The 20,320-nt window shown below is 38.5% G+C and overlaps 1 protein-coding gene across 4 annotated transcripts in view; it reads left to right on the top strand.

Annotated features, from left to right (window-relative positions):
* Positions 1-20,320, top strand: part of LOC134395511 (contactin-4-like) — a 637,778-nt gene that overhangs the window by 417,431 nt on the left and 200,027 nt on the right. For all 4 annotated transcript variants that reach the window (XM_063121675.1, XM_063121677.1, XM_063121676.1 and 1 more), the window contains one exon: positions 8,563-8,658. In XM_063121675.1, coding sequence (XP_062977745.1) covers positions 8,563-8,658 — 96 coding nt within the window. The remainder of the gene's footprint in view (positions 1-8,562; positions 8,659-20,320) is intronic.

Genomic DNA, 20,320 nt, shown 5'->3' with positions numbered 1-20,320 from the left:
ACCCGAGGTCACGTAACAAGTCAGTTGAAGAAATCAATAGTTACTGTTAATGCAGCTATATCATAGTCTTTGACAGCAATCAAGTGTAATATTAAAAACTTACATGATAGGTATGACCAGTACAACTTTTGGATCATAATTTGAATACTTGTTTGATCATAATTTAAGATGAATCCATCATAATAACTTTTCATTAACGTCATAGGAATTATATTTCAATTTTATTTATACGTTGTGTAATCTAATTTTAGGTAAAATCGGTTAACAAGATTTAAATAGGAAATTAATGCACTGAAGGTTGCTTCTTTCAGTAAAATATTATATTCAAGGGAATGTACTCAAAGAGTAGCTGCAGGATTTCTTCTCTACTTCCTTTCCCCACCATTAATCAAACTGTATGAGAATAAGAGGAGGAGAAATAGTAGTGATCCAACTTGTTGGATGTCTTCAAATGCGGATATTCCACATGTCATGATTATCTGCTATAATAGTGAAAGAAGAACCCAGTATATTACTGGCAGAGTCGGAAGTACTTCAGGAAGTCTTTGTTACTTCTTGAAATAAATTACTGGTTAAACATAGTGGAGATTTTCTCCCCTAGCTCCATGAATACGATGTACATATGAGAGATGACTACAAAAATAGGAGCAGAAACATACATTTATCAGGATGAGCTGATAGCAACTTGATCTTGTCCCATGGCTCTTGTGGCCAAGATAAGATCTGGCTGTTTAATTCTCCCACGTGGCCTCAGCTAGACAAGGGGGGTCAGAGGGAGGCGATCTCATGATTTTATGATCGCAAGATCGTCGCCCTGGTTTACATGCGGCGCGTGACAATGCGGCCACCATTTTTTTCTTTTAAGGAGCACACGAGCGCTCGTGCACAGAAGGTAAGTGGGGTTTTTTTTTAAAAAAAAAAATCTTTCACCTGTTCCCCCCATCCCCAATGGGTGCGCGGCTGTGAGATGCCCAGCCACATGTCCTGCGGTCTCAGGATCAGCCCAGGACCATGGAAAAACTGGGCTAGAAGGGTAGGGCAAAATCCTGGGGAAATGGAGGGATCATCCCTCTCTGCCCCCGGGATCCCCTGTGCGTCATCTGGATGCACAGTGATGATCCCAGGGTGATTCCCTCAATAAGCCCTCGTCTAGCTATGGCCAGTGTTGCTATTTTTCAAATCATAGGAAAATGTAACTGGAGTCCCTTAATTATTTGCTTTATCAAAAAACAAAACAAAACAGTCTAGTCTACTCTGTCACCTAGGAAGCTCAAAACCAGAGATTATTATTCCCCCCCCCAAAAAAAATAATCATTTGGTATCATATGTGTACTATGAATATGGATGCTTCATTTGAGCTGCCATGGCTAATCACCACTGATAGACCTAACCTCCATTAATTTCTTCTAATCCTTTTCAAAGCTGTCAAAACTACTGGCAATCACATCTTATGTTACAAATCCCTTTAGTTAATTCTGTATTTCATGTGGGAGGTGGTGAGATGTTCTCCTGAAACTATAGTCAGTCAATTTATCTGGGGGTTCCAGATATTCTAATTAGGGATGAATGGAAAATTCATTTTCTCAAAGTCTGCAGTGCAGGTCATTGCAGGGAAAAATGCACACCAAACGTGTGCATATTAGGGGGAAATGTGCACAAATTTTTATATTAGAAAAAGGTGTGAACATAACTGCATTACAATTATGAAAAGGACTTGGAAGACAATTGTACTTTTTAAAAATGTACACATAAAAGTACGAATTTCCATACAGATTTTTTTTTAAGAAAGTCGCAAATATGTGGAAACAGGTCGCAACAAGCTTGACGTTAAAAATCCGTCAATCTCAGCTAAAATAAGATTGACGAATCTGTCCATCCTTAATATATTTTTAAAGCTATTCAAAACAATTTCAATGTGCATTTTGTCTCCTCCACCTTCCCCCTCCTCCTCAGTCTGTACACTATATTTTTGATGATGATTCACACAGTATTCTAATGGTGTTATAACTCTTGCCCTATACTCTAGTCCCTAACTTATGCTATTTCAATCTGGACAAGTAACCTGGACATCTCTAGGATTCAGTTGATACATTTAGGGACTTGCCTAAATGTAAAACAACAACCATGAATGCCCCCATAACAGTTGTGTTTCCCATTGTGCTCTCGCTATCTCCATCCATCCCCTGAATTGATCTTTTATCTTCCATTTGATTTGATTTGATTTATTACATTTATATACTGCCCCATAGCCGAAGCTCTCTGGGCGGTTTACAAAAGTTAAAAACAGTAAACATTAAAAAGTATACAAAATTTAAAACCATCAAAAACGCCGCCCTGAGATCTTATTGATATGGGGTGGGATATAAATGTTTTAAATAAATAAACAGTATAAAAACAATGGTATCCATTTAAAAAACAACAGTTCTGGGGGCCGTTAAAAAACAAACTTAGCATTGTTAAATGCCTGGGGAAAGAGAAAAGTCTTGATCTGGCGCCGAAAAGATAACAATGTTGGCGCCAAGTGAGCCTCATCGGAGAGATCATTCCATAATTGGGAGGCCACCATTGAAAAAGCCCTCTCCCTTGTTGCCATCCTCCGAGCTTCCCTCGCAGTAGGCACTCGAAGGAGGACCTTAGATGTTGAGCGCAGTGTATGGGTAGGTTCATGTCGGGAGAAGCGTTCCATCAGGTATTGTGGTCCCAAACCGTGTAGTAAAGTGGGCAATCTGTGGTCCCAGCCAGGGATGGTCTCTGCCAAGATGTACCCTGCCTCACTTCTTTCTCAGCATGTTCAGAATTCTTCTGGTGATTATGTAGACATTCCTGATGATATGATCATTATGTGGTGGAGTCTCTGATTATGACTGGAAGATTCCGATGGCTTGTCTGACATGTTTAGGTTTAACTACTAAAAACAGATTTTGGATTATATTTAGATACTGGTATACAGGATCAGGCTTACACCAAAACGTTGTGGTTTCTGTTACAAACCTATATTTTCATATTGCCTTGTTCTCTGTAATATGAAATTGTAGGGATTTTGCTCTTGTTTTATCCAGTTTTCAGCTTCTGCTCCTTGTCATATTTTCCACACTACAATCTGCTCCTCTTACTTTTCGCAGTCTACACTACATTTTGCTGCCAGGTTCATTAATAAAATTGAGCCTATTTGAGGCTCCATTTTCTTCTACCACTGCTTTCTCTGTTTGTTGTTCTTTACCTACTGTTCTTTTATTCTTATCCTCTTTCACACTAGCACTCCTCTCTCTGGCTGCTCCCCTCTTGCATCTTTTAAAATCTCAGCCTGATTACTTAGTCCTACCTTCTTGGTTATTATTGTTTATTTTCTTTACTGCACTTCTCCCCCCCCCCCCACGAATCTGATTTTTTTTTTATAATAGATGTTTTCCAACTCATTTGAAGGAGGCTACTGTTTTTGCTCTTTTTTACTCTACTTACTGATAGTTTCCCTTTCTCATCTTCAGTTCCCCCATAACCAAGATGGGAATAATAATCTTGACCTATCATTAAGTATTTTGTAAGGTTATTGAGTTAATGTATGTGAAGTGCTCTTCGTTTTCTAAAGTGCTTTGCAAATGAAAATAATTCTTATTATAATGTCTCTAGCCATTGTTCTATCCTCTTCTTTCTTTTTCTGAAGCTTCAGAAGCTTCATAAGCTTATTGAAAGACAGTATTGGCCAGCCAGTGCAACAAATTCTCCTCTCCAGTCCTTCTACACCCCCAAATCTGTTGCAGAGAATTGGGAGACCTTTGGATCAGACTGGGAGTGGGGATACTAGGGGCTGCAATGGGAGGAAGGGAAGGGAACGCTCCAGTGTGTGAGCAGATACTTTTGTTTACTTTTGGTGTCTTGAATAATTATGTATTTGATTATCAACAGACTATTTTTATCTTCTCCACATCAGAAAACTGCCCTTTAAAAATGTCTAATGATCTTCTTTTTGCTAAAAGTCAAGGGGGTCTATTCTTTTGATATTCTGTTAGATCTCCCAGCTCCTTTTGATACTGTTGGTCATTTTCTTTTTCTTAATTCTCTTTCTAGTCTGTTTCAAGATTCTGTTCTCAGTTGACCAGGCTCTTATTTTTTTTCTAATCAGACATTTACTGTGTCAGTTTCCAGTTCTGAGCTGGCCTTTTCTTCTCTCTCTGATGGTGTTTCCCCACTCTTCTGTTCTTGGTCTCTTCCTATTTACTTTGTTTTCCATTTTATAAACTTGTTTGTTGTTTCAGTCCTTTATTTATACTGACAAGGGCAGCTTTATTTTTCTGTTCCCCCTCTCACCTGAGGCTCTTTATACTGCTGATCAGAGGTTCTTTATACTGCTGATTGCATATCAACATTTTCTGCTTTGGTATCTCAATGTTTTAAACTTCATATGGACAATCCGAAACTTAATATTTTCACTCTTAAAATCCCTTTTCCCACTACTTTTTCTTTCTTTCTTTACTAAATAATGATAACTTGGTTCTTCTTTGTCTGTCCAAATTTATATAGGCCTAGACATTATATTTTATAGTTATTATTCATTTTTGTCTTATTAAACTGATTCTCCTGTTAGATAATTTTGGATTTCCCCCATCTTGATATTGCAAAAATCTATCCTGTATCTACTTCTAAGACAATGGTATGTTTGTTTAGTATTTGGCTTACCATCATCACCCCGCCTGGTATCCCCTGTTTCCACTCTAAACCTTTTCATTTTTGTTCAGAATTCTGCTGCCAGTATAATCCAGCTAGGATGGTGCTTTGATCATATCACTCTTCTTTGCTGTTCAGTCTTCTGGCGTCTATTATCTTTTATCTAGTTTAAACCTTTGCTTCTTACTTTTAAAGCCTTGAATAGTGTGGCTCCAATTTATATGTCGCCTCTGATCTCTTATTGCATTCCATTCTGTGCTCTTTGCTATTCCTATACTTGGCCTAGGACTCCTTGTTCTGTTTCTTATCTCCACTGTCCCTTCTTTTCTCGGTGCTTAACCTTGTTCTTCCTACTAATATCTAACAGGCTTCCTCAGTTAGTACTTATTTATTCAGAGTATATATACTGTGCTTATAAACTGAAGTTCTCAACGTGGCTTACAATACATTTAAAACATTAACAAAATAGACAAGTGTTATCAGGGAGGGAGAAAGGTATGTGGTTTATGATCTATCACACTATTCTAAGCTACTTACTATAGATGTGGATAGATAGGGAGAGAGATCGTCATATCTTTCCTACTTATTTTCCTTTCCTTGTATTTCATGTTTCTCTAGATTGTGAGCATCTTGGTCAGGGTCCTAGTGCAATGGTTTTGCTGTTTAAACACATGTAAATATATGTTTGCAGTCATCAGCATGAGCCAAAGTTAAAGAATGGGACTTAGGTTTGAAAGAGCTGGTTCTCAACGCTTCCATGGATTAATTGTGGAAATGATGGGAAATCAGTGTTTCTGGCTCATTACCTGTGAAACAGAGGGGAACAGTCCCCTAACTCGTAGGGGATGTTATGAGGGTGAAGACTGCTAACACGTTAATCATTCCCCCCAAGGCATGTTTCTCAGAAAAATCCTCCTCCATGCTCTCCAAAGTTGCTATTTCCCTAGGAGGGAACCCCCCTAAGGAACTAGCAGGTTTTGAGGGGGGAGTATTGGGGGGAAAGGCTAACCCACCCTCCAACCCTGCTTGATTCCCATCTAGATGGGATGCCCCATGGGACATGCTAATGAACATAAGAAGTTCCATGCTGGATCAGACCATGGATGCATCCAGTCCAGCACTCCGTTCACACAGTGACCAGCCAGCTGTTGACCAGGGACCAACAAAGGAGGACATGGTGCAACAGCACCTTCTCACCCATGTCCCCAGCAACTGGTGCACACAGGCTTACTTCCTCAGATACTGGAGGTAGCACATAACCATCAGGGCTAGTAGGAATTGATAGCCTTCTCCTCCAGGAATGTATCCAGCCCCCTTTTAAAGCCATCCAAATTGGTGACCATCACTACATCTTGTGGTAGTGAATTCCATAATTTAATTATATCTTCCTTTTATTTGTTTTGAATCTCCCACCAATCAGCTGCATTGGATGACCCCGGGTTCTAGTATTTTGAAAGAAGATGCAACTACAAACTACTTGTTAAGGCAATCTTTAATTTGATCCTAAGTGAACCGCCCAGAGAGCTTCGGCTGGGGGGCGGTATATAAATGTAATAAAATAAAATAAATAATAAAATAAATAATAAATAAGTGTGGCATGGGGAGCAGGGGAGAGATGGAAGATAGCCATAATCTTACTTTTGAGACAATGTGGAAGGTTTTTTTGGTTCTGAGCAAAGAACCATTGTGAGTCTGTATTCTAAAGAACAGTTTGGCTTAATTGTGGGGCCAAGGGAGAGAGATGGGATGTGGAAGCAAGGCTAAGACATCTTGTCAGTACAACTGTATTCTTTATTTTTTAATCGGGAAAAAAATCAAAGAAGGATAAAAATCAAAGTCTAATTTCTCACCTTTATAACAATATAATTACTTTCCAACTGTTCAATATATTTATCTCCTGTGTGTTTTCTTGGTTTTCTGCTGTGCTGAACAACAATTTTGAGATCAACAAACAAAGGCTCAGCTGTTCTAAAAGTTTTCTTTTTCTTTTTAAAGAACCAATTGGGAATGTAAGAGCAAGCAACTATATAAGATAAAAGGCCACTAAGGTGACTCAATGCTGCTGGAGCTCTCGCACTGAATTCCTTTGGCAGTTGAAGTTGCTGATCAATAACTGGTGCCATTGGATGGGTCACCAATAGTAACCTTGGCAATTAATAAGCTTAAGCTTAATGTACAACGCAGAGAAAAAGATGGAATGTTTCAGAGTGTCTGGTTTTGGTGGGGACAGAATTGGCCATTTTGCAGTTTTGCTTTATGTGGTTGTTCTCACAGGTCACTATTCGGATGATAAATGTAATAAACAAAATAATAGATTTTAGCTGCCTCAGCTCATGAGCCTCAGGATACCCATGTCCAGTTCATAAGGAGACATGGGTATGAATCCTCCCCATCCTTTAATTTTTGTCATACCACTGACTTGTTGGGGCCCTTTTGTGATGATAAATATAATATGGAGGATAGCTCAAGAGTTAATCTCTTTTGTGGATTTAGTACCAGGCCTATATTCCGGGATTGTCCTGGGATCATCCCTGTGCATCCAAATGACACACAAGGGATCCCGGGAGCAGGCAGGGATGACCCCTCCATTTGCCTGGGATAATCCTTAGGTCTAGCTAAGGCCTCAGTTGCATCTTGTGCGTTTAGTTGATCACGTTGTACTTTAATGCTGCAGTTCAGTTTCTCTGAGTGGACTTTCCTAGTTCTGTAGTACACACACAAATACCCAGTATCAGTCATCAATCCATCACTGATCTGAAATTTTCTGTTAGTTCTGTCTTCCAATGCTATCCTGCCTATGCAGGATAGACGACTTATGGTAGGTGTTAAATGCACTAAAGGTCTTGGATAGCATATAAACTAGGTTTCTGAAAAAAGGAATATGGAATTTTGAGTTCAGAATTGAGTGTATAAGTAAAACTGTTAATGTATTGCACTTTAAGAATGATGTATTCAAATTGGAACATGTATGGAAGTCCTATGAGGAAAGGTTGAAGGAAATGGGATAAAGCTGAGGGTAGTGTGCAGTGTGGTGTGCAGGTGGCATGATAACTCCCTTTAAATACCAGAAATGCAAGAGGGCAAAGTCTCATTCTCTGCTGCCCAAGAGGGCAATACTAAATCTAATGGATTTAAGTTACAGCACAGTTACAGCTAGTGTGGTGTAGCGGCTAAAGTGTTGGACTGCGAGTCAGGAGATCCGGGTTCTAGTCCCCACTCGGCCATGGAATCCCACTGGGTGACTTTGGGCCAGTCACAGACTCTCAGCCCAACCCACCTCACAGGGTTGTTGTGAGGATGAAATGGAGACGAAGATTATGTATGCCACCTTGGGTTCCTTGGAGGAAAAAAGGTGGGATATAAATGCAATAATAATAATGTAAATAAAATAATGTTCCATTGAAAATTGGCAAAAATCCTCAATGATAAGAACAGTTGGACAATGGAGCCAATTAGGTAAGGTATGGGTGGATTCTGGACAGCCATTGGGTTGGGGATGATCTAGCTCTAGATTTCCTGTATTATACAGGGGTTGGAAGAAAATGCCCTACAAAGTCTCGCCTAACTGTGATTCTGTGAATATATGCCCCTGCTTCCTAAAATCTGTCAAATGATAGCTTCACACAGCTAGGAGTGATGTGTTCTGGCTGCATGAGCTATTTGAAGTAAGCAAGGGGCACCCCCGAAAACTATTTGTTAAGTTGAAGCCTACCTCCCACAAATGACTCTTGGGGCAAACGAGTCCTCAGAGACGTATGCATCTCCTCCAACCCCCAGCCTCATGTATGCACCTTCATTAATTGTTTTCTATTTAATCTAAGGATCAATAGTCTGTCCTTCTTATTTGGAAACTGAATGTAATAACATGTAATTATGTATTTATTTATCTATTCCTAACAGATCTTGAAAATTTCAAAACTAGGACAAGAAGTACAGTGTCAGTCCGGCAAGGACAGGGAATGGTGCTGCTGTGTGGTCCACCACCACATGCTGGAGGTAAGCGGCATAAATGCCATCTATGTTTATGATGGTTTTAAATTTTGTACACTTTTAATGTTCACTGTTTTTACCTTTTGTAAACCACCCAGAGAGCTTCATCTATGGGGCGGTATATAAATATAATAAATCAAATCAAATGTGCTCAGTATCTAAACTCCCTTGCCCTTTTGCAAATAAATAAATGCAGCAGTTCTGCGTATTGATAAAATGCAGGTAAGCCCCATTGAAATAAATGGGATTTACATATGAATATATATGCACAGTCAGTGATCCATAATCCTTGAATTATGTCAGCTAAATCTTCATGCTGATAGTTTTAATCTTGCCAAATCTTCATTCTGATAGATTTAATCGTGCCAAATTCACTACCTTTGGCATGGATGCAAATGTAGTTTAAAATCAGGGCTACAGAACCAAACTCTATGTTATTCCCATAGTCATGATGCTGCGGTTTAAGTGAGTTTAAAATGCAAAACTACATGTGCTCATAGCTTTTATTTATTTCTGTTAAATCAGGATTGGCAAACAGTTTTGTGTTGTTTGCTGTAACACAATAAGTGTAGAAGCAGTTGTAAAGAGTGGAGAGATGGTGTATGGGACAGAAGAGAATGGTTTAGTTACGTGTTCCACAAATAAGGTACTACGCATGGCCATTAACACACACACACCCCAATCATTAAGTCCAGGGTCTAAACTTGCCTAGCTGTATCACTGCTGGATATCTTTCCAGGTAAATGATTATATACCTTCCAGATGTGCTGTGAGACTACTGTTTGAACTTGCATTTACCAGCCAGGATTTAATTTCTACATATTTATATATTTGTTGTGTATTCTGTTTTTCTCACACTTCCCCCTTAAACTATTGTTACCTGATCTAAGCCTTTTGGAATTGGATGTATAAGATGTATAAGTAGAATCACAGAGTTAGAGTTGGAGGGGGCTTCTAAGCCATCTAGTCCATGCTTGCTGCTGGAGACCTAGAGCACCTCAACATATAGCTTAAGGATTCTGCAGAGATGGAGAATTCTTCCATTGCCCCTCTGCACAATATAGAATCAGCTAAAGTATACAATTGGATAAATCAAGCATTACCTTCTTGGAAACTGTCCTGGGAATATTATTGAAAGGCAATATAAAATAACGATAATAAATAAATAAGTAAATTCTAACAGTACATTGAGATTCATAAGAATTTTAAACATTATCATGCTAATCAGAAGGATTTTGTTGTAGTAACAATATATCTCATGCACTTCAGTCCTTGAACTGTCTGAAATCTGTGGCTATAAAGATGTCTTCCTAATTGTCCTATTTGCACAGCTTTTTCTTTTAAAAAGGCTCCTATTATGTTTCCAATAGGTGACTGTATGAACAGAATGCTGAACTAGGTGGACCTTTGGTCTGATCCAGCATGACTCTTATGTTCTTATATTTTTACATTCTATTTGATTCAGATATGCAGGTTTCATGTGTATGCTGATTTTCCTTTAAGTTGAAGTCATATTTTTCCTAAAGGATTGGATTATCCCTACATCCATAATCTATAAAAGAATATTCTGTGGTCAATAGACACAATAATTTTAGATTAATTCTAACATATAGTATTTAATGTCCTCTAGATCTTAAATATGACTTCTTAAAGAAAAGAATTTTCAGGTCTCTGACTCGAAGAAATCATTTGTTTTGCACAATGTAAAATGCTTTGTTCTCCTCTGGGGACATGGGATGTTTATCAAAACCTGTTCTGTAACTGGAGCCAACTTCATTGATGGTGCTGCTCAGAAAATGAAGTTAACAAGGAAGTTGCATTAGCAACAGTCAAAAAGTCAATGTTTGCTTAGTGGCAGATGGCAAAATGAACAGACAAACAAAATGATCACGTTTCAGTGAGGATTTTCTACAAAAACAATTATAGTTCAGAGAATAACAAAATATTGTTCTCTATTGTTGCCTTAAATGATGCTGTGAAATTGTGCCATTATGATGAAGCAGAGTTTCAAAGATCTATATCAATTGCACAAAAATGCCGAATGGAAATGCTGCCATAGTAAGCTTTAGTGAAACATACACAGCAAGCACATTGTGCTGCTAGAAGTTGGAAATTATCAGCCAGAAAGAGAACTTTACAACACAGTAAATCCATAATTAGGAACAACTTGCAGTACACAGGCAGCTTCGATATGGTACAACTTCAGATAGCTATGAAACATGGTGTACATGTTAAGGATGTACGGATTTTGTAAAATCCATTTCATCTGTGTTTCATGGATTGTCTGGTGCCTTTCGTTCCATCATCTGCTCATTGACAGAATCGGATTTTTCTATTTCCCGAATCTGCACAAATTCACACTTGCGAAACTGCACAAATCCTCCCCAAATGTGCAATTTCATATGGGGGAAATGTACATTTTTAGCTGGTGTTTATTATTATTATTATTATTATTATTATTATTATTATTATTATTGGTATTTTTCTATAAATGTGCAAAAAATTCTGAAAAGTAAAAAAAAGCGGGGTGAGTGGGTCTCCAAGTCCGTGGTATCTGTGCAACTTGGGAAAAGCTGGTCTGCTGCAGAGTCCCCTGCTCAGAGTCATACAAATCCAAAAGCATTTGATTGTGTTCTGTATTTCTCCAACATCCCTAAGTTAGCTATGTAGACTTTTAATAAAAGGCACTAATAATTGTTTTATCTGTTACTTAAGATCATCCCAGAGTATTATTATTATTATTATTATTATTATTATTATTATTATTATTTGGATCAATTGTAAAGGCTGCTACAATGAATATGTTGTGTTTAGAGGGAATATGTTGTATTTCTGTTGTCCCAGTTCACTCAGATTGCTGTAAGATGTGTTGGGAGAGCTCCTGCCCTGAAAGATAGCCAAGAAATGTTTTAAATAAATAAATAAATAATAAAAAATCAATAACTAGTCATTTGGATATTATTAAGTCACCAGATACCACTGAGAATGTAGCAATAGTTTTTCACCTATTTGGGTCATAACTGGTTTAAATAATAGTAATCCTACAATGTCTCCCAACATAATTCTTGTTTATTTGTTAAGTATTACTTCAGAAACATGTAACTTTATACTGCAACGTCTGTCCTGCTTTATATTAAAAATGCTGGGACAAGGGCTCACTGGGCCAAGAAATTCCTCCATCGTATTTGAGGAGCTGGCGCAAACATCTGTCAGGTCTATTATCTACAAGCCCCAAAGTAGACTGCCTCTTCAAAGAAATAGAATAAACTGGGAAAAGAAATGTGAGCATCCTGAGCCTATTATGAATTCTGCCAATACTTACAAACCAAGAATATGTTTAATTCCAAATGTTTTCCAAATCTACATGTTTACCCAAAGCATTTATAGCAGGAGTGCACAACCTATGGCTGGGGGGCTGCTTGCACCCCAAGGCCTTAATTGTGCCCCCCTCAAGGGTGCCCCCTCTACCACTGCCAAATTCCCTCCCCCAGAAAGAGTGAAGATCACTCTTTCCTCACTGGTAGCAGCAGCAAAAAAAAAGAATAATCTTTATCAAGATTGCTCAAGAAGGGGATGGACAGAAGGCTGTCTATTCACTCCTCCACTGAGCCTGATACAGATTTCTGTTTCCCCACTGCTGCTAGTTGTAAGAAAAGAGTGATCTGTATTGGAATGGGGGGCAGGGGGGCTCACATTCACCTGTGACCCCTGACCTCCAAGCCCTCAGGGCCAAAAAAGCAATGTAGACTCCTAATTGTATTTAATTTTAAACCTTAAAACATTGCCATTCATGAAGAGCCATTCATGAAGACAGCAAATGTTTCGTGCGGACGGAGTAGGGGCCATAGCTCATTGAATGGAGAAGGCCCTATGTTCAAATGTTGGCATTAACAGGCAAAGGAGCTTGGGTAACAGGGCTACAAAAGACCCAATGCTGAGTCTTGGGGAGCTCCTGCCAGTCAGATTAGAGTCAATGTTGGACCTTTCTGCAGTGGGTCCGAACTCTGCAGTAAGTTGCCACCAGGGATTCACCACGCTTTTAAGAAAGCACTGAACACTTACTTCTTTACTTTGGCCTTCCCCTGATCATGTTTTATCAAAATGGCATACATATGTTGTCTGTCTTATGCTGATGTTTGTTGTTTGTGGAACTTTTGCTGCTTTTATTATTGCACCATTTTTATTACGAATTTAATTATACGTGTTTTAATGCTGTATGCTACCTTGCGAGAGCTCCTGCCCTGAAAGGCAGCCTATATATATATATTAAATTATATAAATGGATGGACTAATGCTCTTGAGCAATATGAGATGTCTTGATAGGTTCAACTTTAGTTTTTTTGCTAGCAGTACAAACTGTTTTGTTGTCAATATAGTAGGATCAGCTAAAGCGTTTGGGACCCTTTCTGGATATCCCAGTTCCCTTGCCTAACTTTTAAGCTTTCACTTAAAAAAGAGAATAAAAGTGCAAAGAGCAGCAGTAACACAATACCTTTATTTGGACTCACTGAAGGTCACAAAGCAGTACGCTGACTTTCAAGATCCACAGAGGAAAAGGTCCTTCTGCTTGATGTTAAATAAAAGTAGTGCAGGGGATGAGAGTGCTGGTGAAGGCCACAGCAAAAGGCCCACTGCGATATGACAAGGTGGTCTTAATGCAATAGGGCCCTGAATCTGTCTGTCGTCCAATTATAGGGAAATATGTGAGATAACTTAAGGACAGCGGGGATAGGTGTGGACTTGACTTATTCTGAAGTGCCTGAGCTGCAACACAGGTGACCCAGAACTCCAAATTCCTAAAGCCTCTTTCCGCAAAAGTGCTTCACTGTAACTTATGAAAATCTTTGCCTCCCTTTGTCTGACCACTAAGCCGATCTTTCCTGTTTCAAAAGGATTCAGTAACTATGAAGAAGTGTTCACTCCTCTTCTAACTCTTGCATTTAAATATATTTAGCCACTTCTGTTTGCCAAGTGGTGAGAATAGTCATGCATCTGACATCTCAAGTTTTCTGTGAAAATTCCTTGGTTTTATATTTTCTGTTCCCTACTGGACTATTTCAGTGTAATCACAATGGCTATTATGGTGCTGCTATCAAAGATATGCTGATAGCTTGTTTTCTCTTCACATAATCACATCTGAATAGGGAAATGAAGTTTATAAAATAAATGTCCTGAGAGATTCGTAAGAAATACACTTCTGTGATTAACCTACTAGCATGTAGTCAGCATTTGGTTTCTTGAAGAACTGAGCAAGCATTTGTATGTATGTTATAGAGGACTTTTATATGACTGCAGCAGACTAGGGAATTCACAGGGAATCCAGAGGAAGTTTGGAGAGTTGAGTGATTGTGTACAGTATTCAGATATAGTTCATTAACTGTGCACTGTTTTCTTAATCACAACCGAGACTCTAGTCACCCCCAGCCCTAGTTCCCTTGGCCTAGGGGAAACACTGCTGCAAGCCTATGTTAGGAGCTTCTCCACATAGCTATATATAGTCTTTTAAATGAATCAGGGCACAATCCTAGTGGTTTGCCACTCACTAGATGGAAGCCTCCTATCTTGGAGGCTTCTGAGAAAACTATGCCATGCCAAGCTGCTGCCGGCAGGGCGAAAGAAGCAAAGGAGGTGATTTTCACCTCTCCATCCACTTTTTCAGTATTTTCTAGTAGACAAGCGTCTGAGCCCATATAGTGGATTTCAGCAGGGGTGAAAGGTTTTAAGATCCTGCAGATTCTGACTCTTCCTTCTCCTTTTCCTCCCCACCCACCAGCAGCATACACTCTTTTTCGTTTTCCTGTCCATAGCATAAGGGTTGTCTATTAACTGGAGAGCCTGTAGTTCAAACACCATTTCAGCTCTTCAGCTTACAAAGCCGCTATTAGATGGCCACTCTTGCCATCTCTAATGAGGAGCTAATAATGCTAGCATACTTTACAAGATGGCTGTAAAGATTATTGAGATTATGTACTGAAAGTGTTTTAAACAGTTAGAAAAAGAGCTATATAAATAATATACTAAAGTAATGATACTATTTATTATATTCTCCATATTTATTGTATCCCCAACATTTACTTTCCTTTTCACATTGGAAGTCTGTTACCTTCCCTACCAAGAACATAAAAAGTGTAATGCTGGATCAGACCAGGGGTCCATCTAGTCCAGCACTCTGTTCACATAGTGGCCAACCAGCTGTTGACCACGGTCCAACAAAGTAGGACATGAGTGCAACAGCACCTTCCCACCCATGTTCCCCAGGCTTCTGCTTCGAATACTGGAGATAGCACACAACCATCAGGGCTTCAAATCCAGGAATTTATCCAACCCCCTTTTAAAGCCATTCAAATTGGTGGCCATCATTACATCTTGTGGTAGTGAGTTCCATAATTTATGAGCTGTGTGAAGAAGTCCTTCCTTTTATTTGTCCTGAGTCTCCAACCAATCAGCTTCATGGGATGACTGATATCTGTGGTATTCAATAGCTCTGGTATTTTGAGAGAGGGAGAAAAATGTCTCCCTGTCCACATTCTCTACACCATGCATAAGTTTGTATACCCTCCCACTCTACATCAAATACTGTACATCTTCACGTATACAAATATGTCTTCACGTAGCAGGCAAAGGCGAGTAAAAGCTCCATAGAAGATGTACCCATTTGAACATGATGTATTAGACACAACGAACATTAATTCATAAGGAAAGCACCTTAAAGATTGACAGGTTATTTGTAACATTAGCTTTCATGGATGCTGGTCCACAAAAGTTTATGCTACCATAAATCTGATAGCCTTTAAGGTGCAACAGACTAACACAGCTACCCCTCTAGAATCATAGGGCCGTCACTGTGCTGCAACTGAAAAGTAATTGCGCAGTTGGAGGAAAGTGTTTAGATTCATCCACTGCTAACATGAACAGAGGACTCATCACCAGGGGAAGAAAGCTGATAATTTCGAGCTCTTGTGGTTTTCTTGCGGTAAGAAAATAAATTTCTATTTTTGAAGCTAAAAGCTGTGCAATGTAAATTGAGCTGGCTGGCTCAGCTCTTGTTGTTGCTCTTGTTTAAGTGTTGCAGGAGGAAATATTAAGTGTAAATTTATTCAAAGTGATGACTAAGTAACACTGGAACAACACTTCCATTTTTTTCCCCTTCTGGCATGGCATGGTGGCTCTGAGCTAAGTATCCATTTTTCCATGAAGGAAAGCAGTGAATTAAACCCTTTACCTCTTATCACATTGTATGGACAATTAGCTGGTAATCATTCCATTCTCTCAGTGGTACAACTTCAATTAGAAATAGTGTTAATTGTATTAGGGCTGATTTGCTATTTGACAAAATCTCCAGATTAAGAAATGGATCAATGCCAGTTTATACCGACTGATTATCTATCTTATTAAAGAAAAAGAGCTTTGGTGATAAATCTCATGGAACACTTAGACTTTTAGAATCAAGCACTGCATTCTACTTGTTGTTAAGAAATAAAACACCAAGTAACTGTTGTATCTACCTTTTAGCTTAGTATAATGCATCCTGAAGTTAGTTAGAGAGGGGGGGGGGCTGGTTTGCACATAACAACTCACGTTCTTTTCTTTCTTTCTTTTTCCTTTTTTTAATTATGAATTGTCATGAACCAAGGAAGCATATTGGTGCATGTTGCTTGATTGCTCTCATTACAGTCAGGACTGGCTGTTTAGAATTATGTGTGAACCTGATCAGCACATAAACAAGCTCGGAACACTCTGTTCCTAGGGTATTTGGCATGATGTGGAAACCAGGAACTCTGGCTTGTCTTTGTCAAGCCAGAAGTTACTTTTCTTGGGTTATTTTTCTGGCTTGTTGGTAAATAAACTAAGGACGGAGTGTTCCCTAGGTTGTTCATCTGCTGATTGAGTAGTGTGTACCAGCATGCTGCTTCGTTCACAACCCACAATTGAAAGAAATCTTACAATTGCATTAAGATATCAACATGAAATTTGGTGCACACATTTAGGGTTCTGTGTTTACATTTGGAATGCCAACTTGAAACTTGCAATGATGTTCAAAATGGATAGAAATAAAAAAATAAAATGCAATGTGATCTTCAAGGGAGATTGGGATAAAATTTGATGTGCAATGCATACTCATGGCAACAGTTTCATTCCATGTGTGAACACCAGCTCAGTTCTCACACCTGTTTTCAAGAACGAAAAGGTATTCAATTGCAATCATGCAACCTAGCTAGGATGTTGTAAAGCGTTTAAACAATTATGACACTTCAAATCTCATTAATACTAGTGGGGTAGACAGAAATTAACTCAACAATCTAATTTGGGATTTTAAAGTAATGTCAGACTTTCTATTGTTGTGGCTTTGTAAAACTGGACTCCTTTGAGCAAAGCTAGCCTATCATATGCATTTAACATATTTTCTCCTTAAAACATTTTGTTGTATCCCTACCAACTTCCCAAGAGCATATTTCAGATTTCAGTGGACCAACATGAACAATCATTTATTTATTTATTTATATTATTTCTGCTTTTGGAGAAATAATATAAATAAATACCTTATGTTCTGCAGGTCAAAAGCTTACTTGCAGGATTTTAATCATGGCATGATTGTAAACATTATTTAAGTGATTACAGCATCACTTGCCCCTGTGCTGGATAGGAAGCACCACACTGAGGGGGGAAAGCCCAAATTGCACATGCAAACTCCCTCCCCTGGAGCAACATTATGAACTTGCTTCAAGTGAATCCCACTCTTCCTCAGAAAAGCTCAGGAGATATTTCAGTGCCACAACAGCTTTAGGCCAAATGCAGTGACTTTCCTAAAGCCAATCTGTGAGTTGCTTAGCTGAAATTTGTTCTAACTAACTTTTGGTAATGAACAATGCTAGCAAGAAAGGAAGAGAAAGAATGAGTAGGAATCATGTAAATACTTTTTATTATTATTATATAGATTTTTAAGATGATCTTATGAATTCTGAGAGAAAACATCCATTTTTAGTGGGGTTACTCTTGCTCTCCTCGATTGCATTGTTAAGACAACTCATAGAGCATTCTGTACTGGAATTGTTGGCATTAAAACTGCCCTGCTGTACTGGGGGAAATGAGACAATGTTAGGTATTTTCAAAATCAGAAAATAGGATGAATATATTTCACGCAGAATAAAGTAGCTTTTTAATGCACCGGGATTTAAAATAAATAAATAAATCCCAAAGCAGCTCAAAAACAACTGTTATTAGTCTAGATTTTTTTTCTTTAATAACTTAGGTTGGGTGGAAAAATCAATTTCTTGACCTGTATTTCCATTAGGGAATAAATTCCATTCCTCCTAAAAATAGGTATGAGATTTGATACAAAACTTAAGCAACAATTTCAGTCCTCTCGATTCCTTTTGCTGGACTTCCCTCATTGCTAAATTTGCTCAGGAGCCCTTGTGCTCCTAGCCTGACTCCATAACTGTCCTTAAGTCTTTCAGATCTTCCATAGAACTCAACACACTTGAATGCTCATCTGTGTTGACTTGGCTAGGATGGGGTAAAACAAAGGATTCAGCAGCTTGTCTCTGGTGATTGAATTAGAGCTCTGTCAAAAAGCCTTTTTGGAAGTCCAACAGCGTAAACAGTGGGCCGGTTTGCATGAGACCACAGCTCATGGAGGGGGCTATTTCAGGAAACAAGTGGCAGGAGAAAGGCTTAATGTCACATGGTGGTCCCACGCACTGACTTTAGTGTACATACTACAAATAGTATCATATTGTGCCTGTGTGTTCATCTGAACGACTGCATGTGAATAGGGGCTTTGATACTTCTAAAAATAACTACAGAAATGCTCGTTTCTGGAGTGAAAAGGTCAGTGGAGCTCCAGGAAGGGTTATTTTTAGTAGCGCCAAATTGTTTGATTGATTAATCAATTAACTAAGGATATATTTGCATATAAACTGTTTAGAAAAAACAATAGTTCTAAAGCAAAAAAAAAAAGCATGTGTTGTAACAGGCATACCTTGGAGACACAGTTTGCTTTCAATTTGACAGAGGATGGAACATCTCCTTTGTGATGATAGTTAACATTCAATAAGTACATTGACAGTTTTTCATAAGTATTAAAAATAATAGTCTGGATGTAAGTTTACTACTCCTATCACTGAAGAAGCTCTCCATAAATATAAAGTATGCACTTCCATGAATGGAAGAGGTCCTTTCGTAAACAGAAGCTCCTTCCATTAAAGGAGTGATGGGTTTGAATCCAACCTCTTTTTTAAAAAAAAATCATGCCCAGTTAATTAGGATCCATTTTTAATAGATCAAAAATATAAGTGAGTTACTACTGACTGATCAATCAGCTAAATGTGAAACCACATTGATTATTTATTTATGTATTTTACATTCTTATACACTGCCCTTCACAAAAGAGCAAAGAGCAACTTATTTATTTATTTATTTATTTATTACATTTCTATACCGCCCAATAGCCGGAGCTCTCTGGGCGGTTCACAAAAATTAAACTTACAATATTAATAAACAAGTACCACTAAAACAACCATAAAATCTTGTTCTCACACTAAAACAATAATCTGACTTAAAAATACTAACAAATCTGGACAATTTCACAATTCTTTTATTTTTAAAAAAAATCCAACCAAATAAACAACAACATGTCTTGTCACATTCCGATAATGACCGCGTTCAGACGACTTTCTGTGGCTCATTGTGGGTTTCTTTAACCTACAATGAGCCATGGTGCCTGTGCGTATCAGGTACATATCCAACCCACACTCAGGAGTTGTTGTGTCATGTAAACTGAGTGAACATGGTTATGCGAGGGTTAAAAACCCTCGCATAACCCTCAAACAAAGCATGGATTATGCAAGGCTTGTTTAACCCTTGCGAAACCCACACTCACTGTGTTCATGCAGTATGGCAACCCCCGATCAGGGGTTGCATATTCAAGATGGTGGCTGTACATGCTACAGCCTCACCATGGGTGTTCTGTCATGTAAACTGCCCCTATATGAATGTAGAAATTGCAATAACTTACCTTTTGCTTGAGAATGAAAACCAAAACAAAAAGTTGTCAAAATCAATGTAGAGTGGAAATGTGTGATGAACATATTTCCTCTGTGTGTGGATAAAGAGGTAGCAATCTCTAAAACTGCCTTGAGTTAGTACAAAGCAGACAGTTTTAAGCATTAGTTTGAAGTAGCAGACTTTCAGCTGTGTCACCAGGGCATATGTTCACTGAGATGTGTGAAATGTGTAACAGCGAAAGTGTTCCAACTCCCCGCTTAACTGAGTAAGAGAAAAAAAGGTAAACAGCACACACTTAAATGGCATCTGGAGGCTCATTCCAGAGGGCACCATGAGAAAGTGTTTTGCACAGCTAGGATTAAAGCCTGGATTTAAGGACTCTAAATGTGAACTGGCCCTCTGATTTTGTGCATTTTGTAATACAAATGGATTCATCATTGCTAAGGAATGTTTCAATGTAGCACTCATATTTGAGGAGAACTACTTCCATATTGAAAAAAAATACTCGCTCAATCCTGTCAGATATAAATGTGTATCAGTCAAACCCTCCTAACCTTGGCAATGCATTCTTTTTTATAGCTTTCACACTTGGTTCTGAGAATTGTTCTATTTGTTCCTAGTAGTATGTTACTTTTTTCTGCATGCAAAACTATCTAGAATG

The sequence above is a fragment of the Elgaria multicarinata genome, chromosome 3, assembly GCF_023053635.1.
Source record: "Elgaria multicarinata webbii isolate HBS135686 ecotype San Diego chromosome 3, rElgMul1.1.pri, whole genome shotgun sequence".
NCBI classification, from domain to species: Eukaryota; Metazoa; Chordata; class Lepidosauria; order Squamata; family Anguidae; genus Elgaria; species Elgaria multicarinata.
This window is presented reverse-complemented; position numbering and strand designations above follow the sequence as displayed.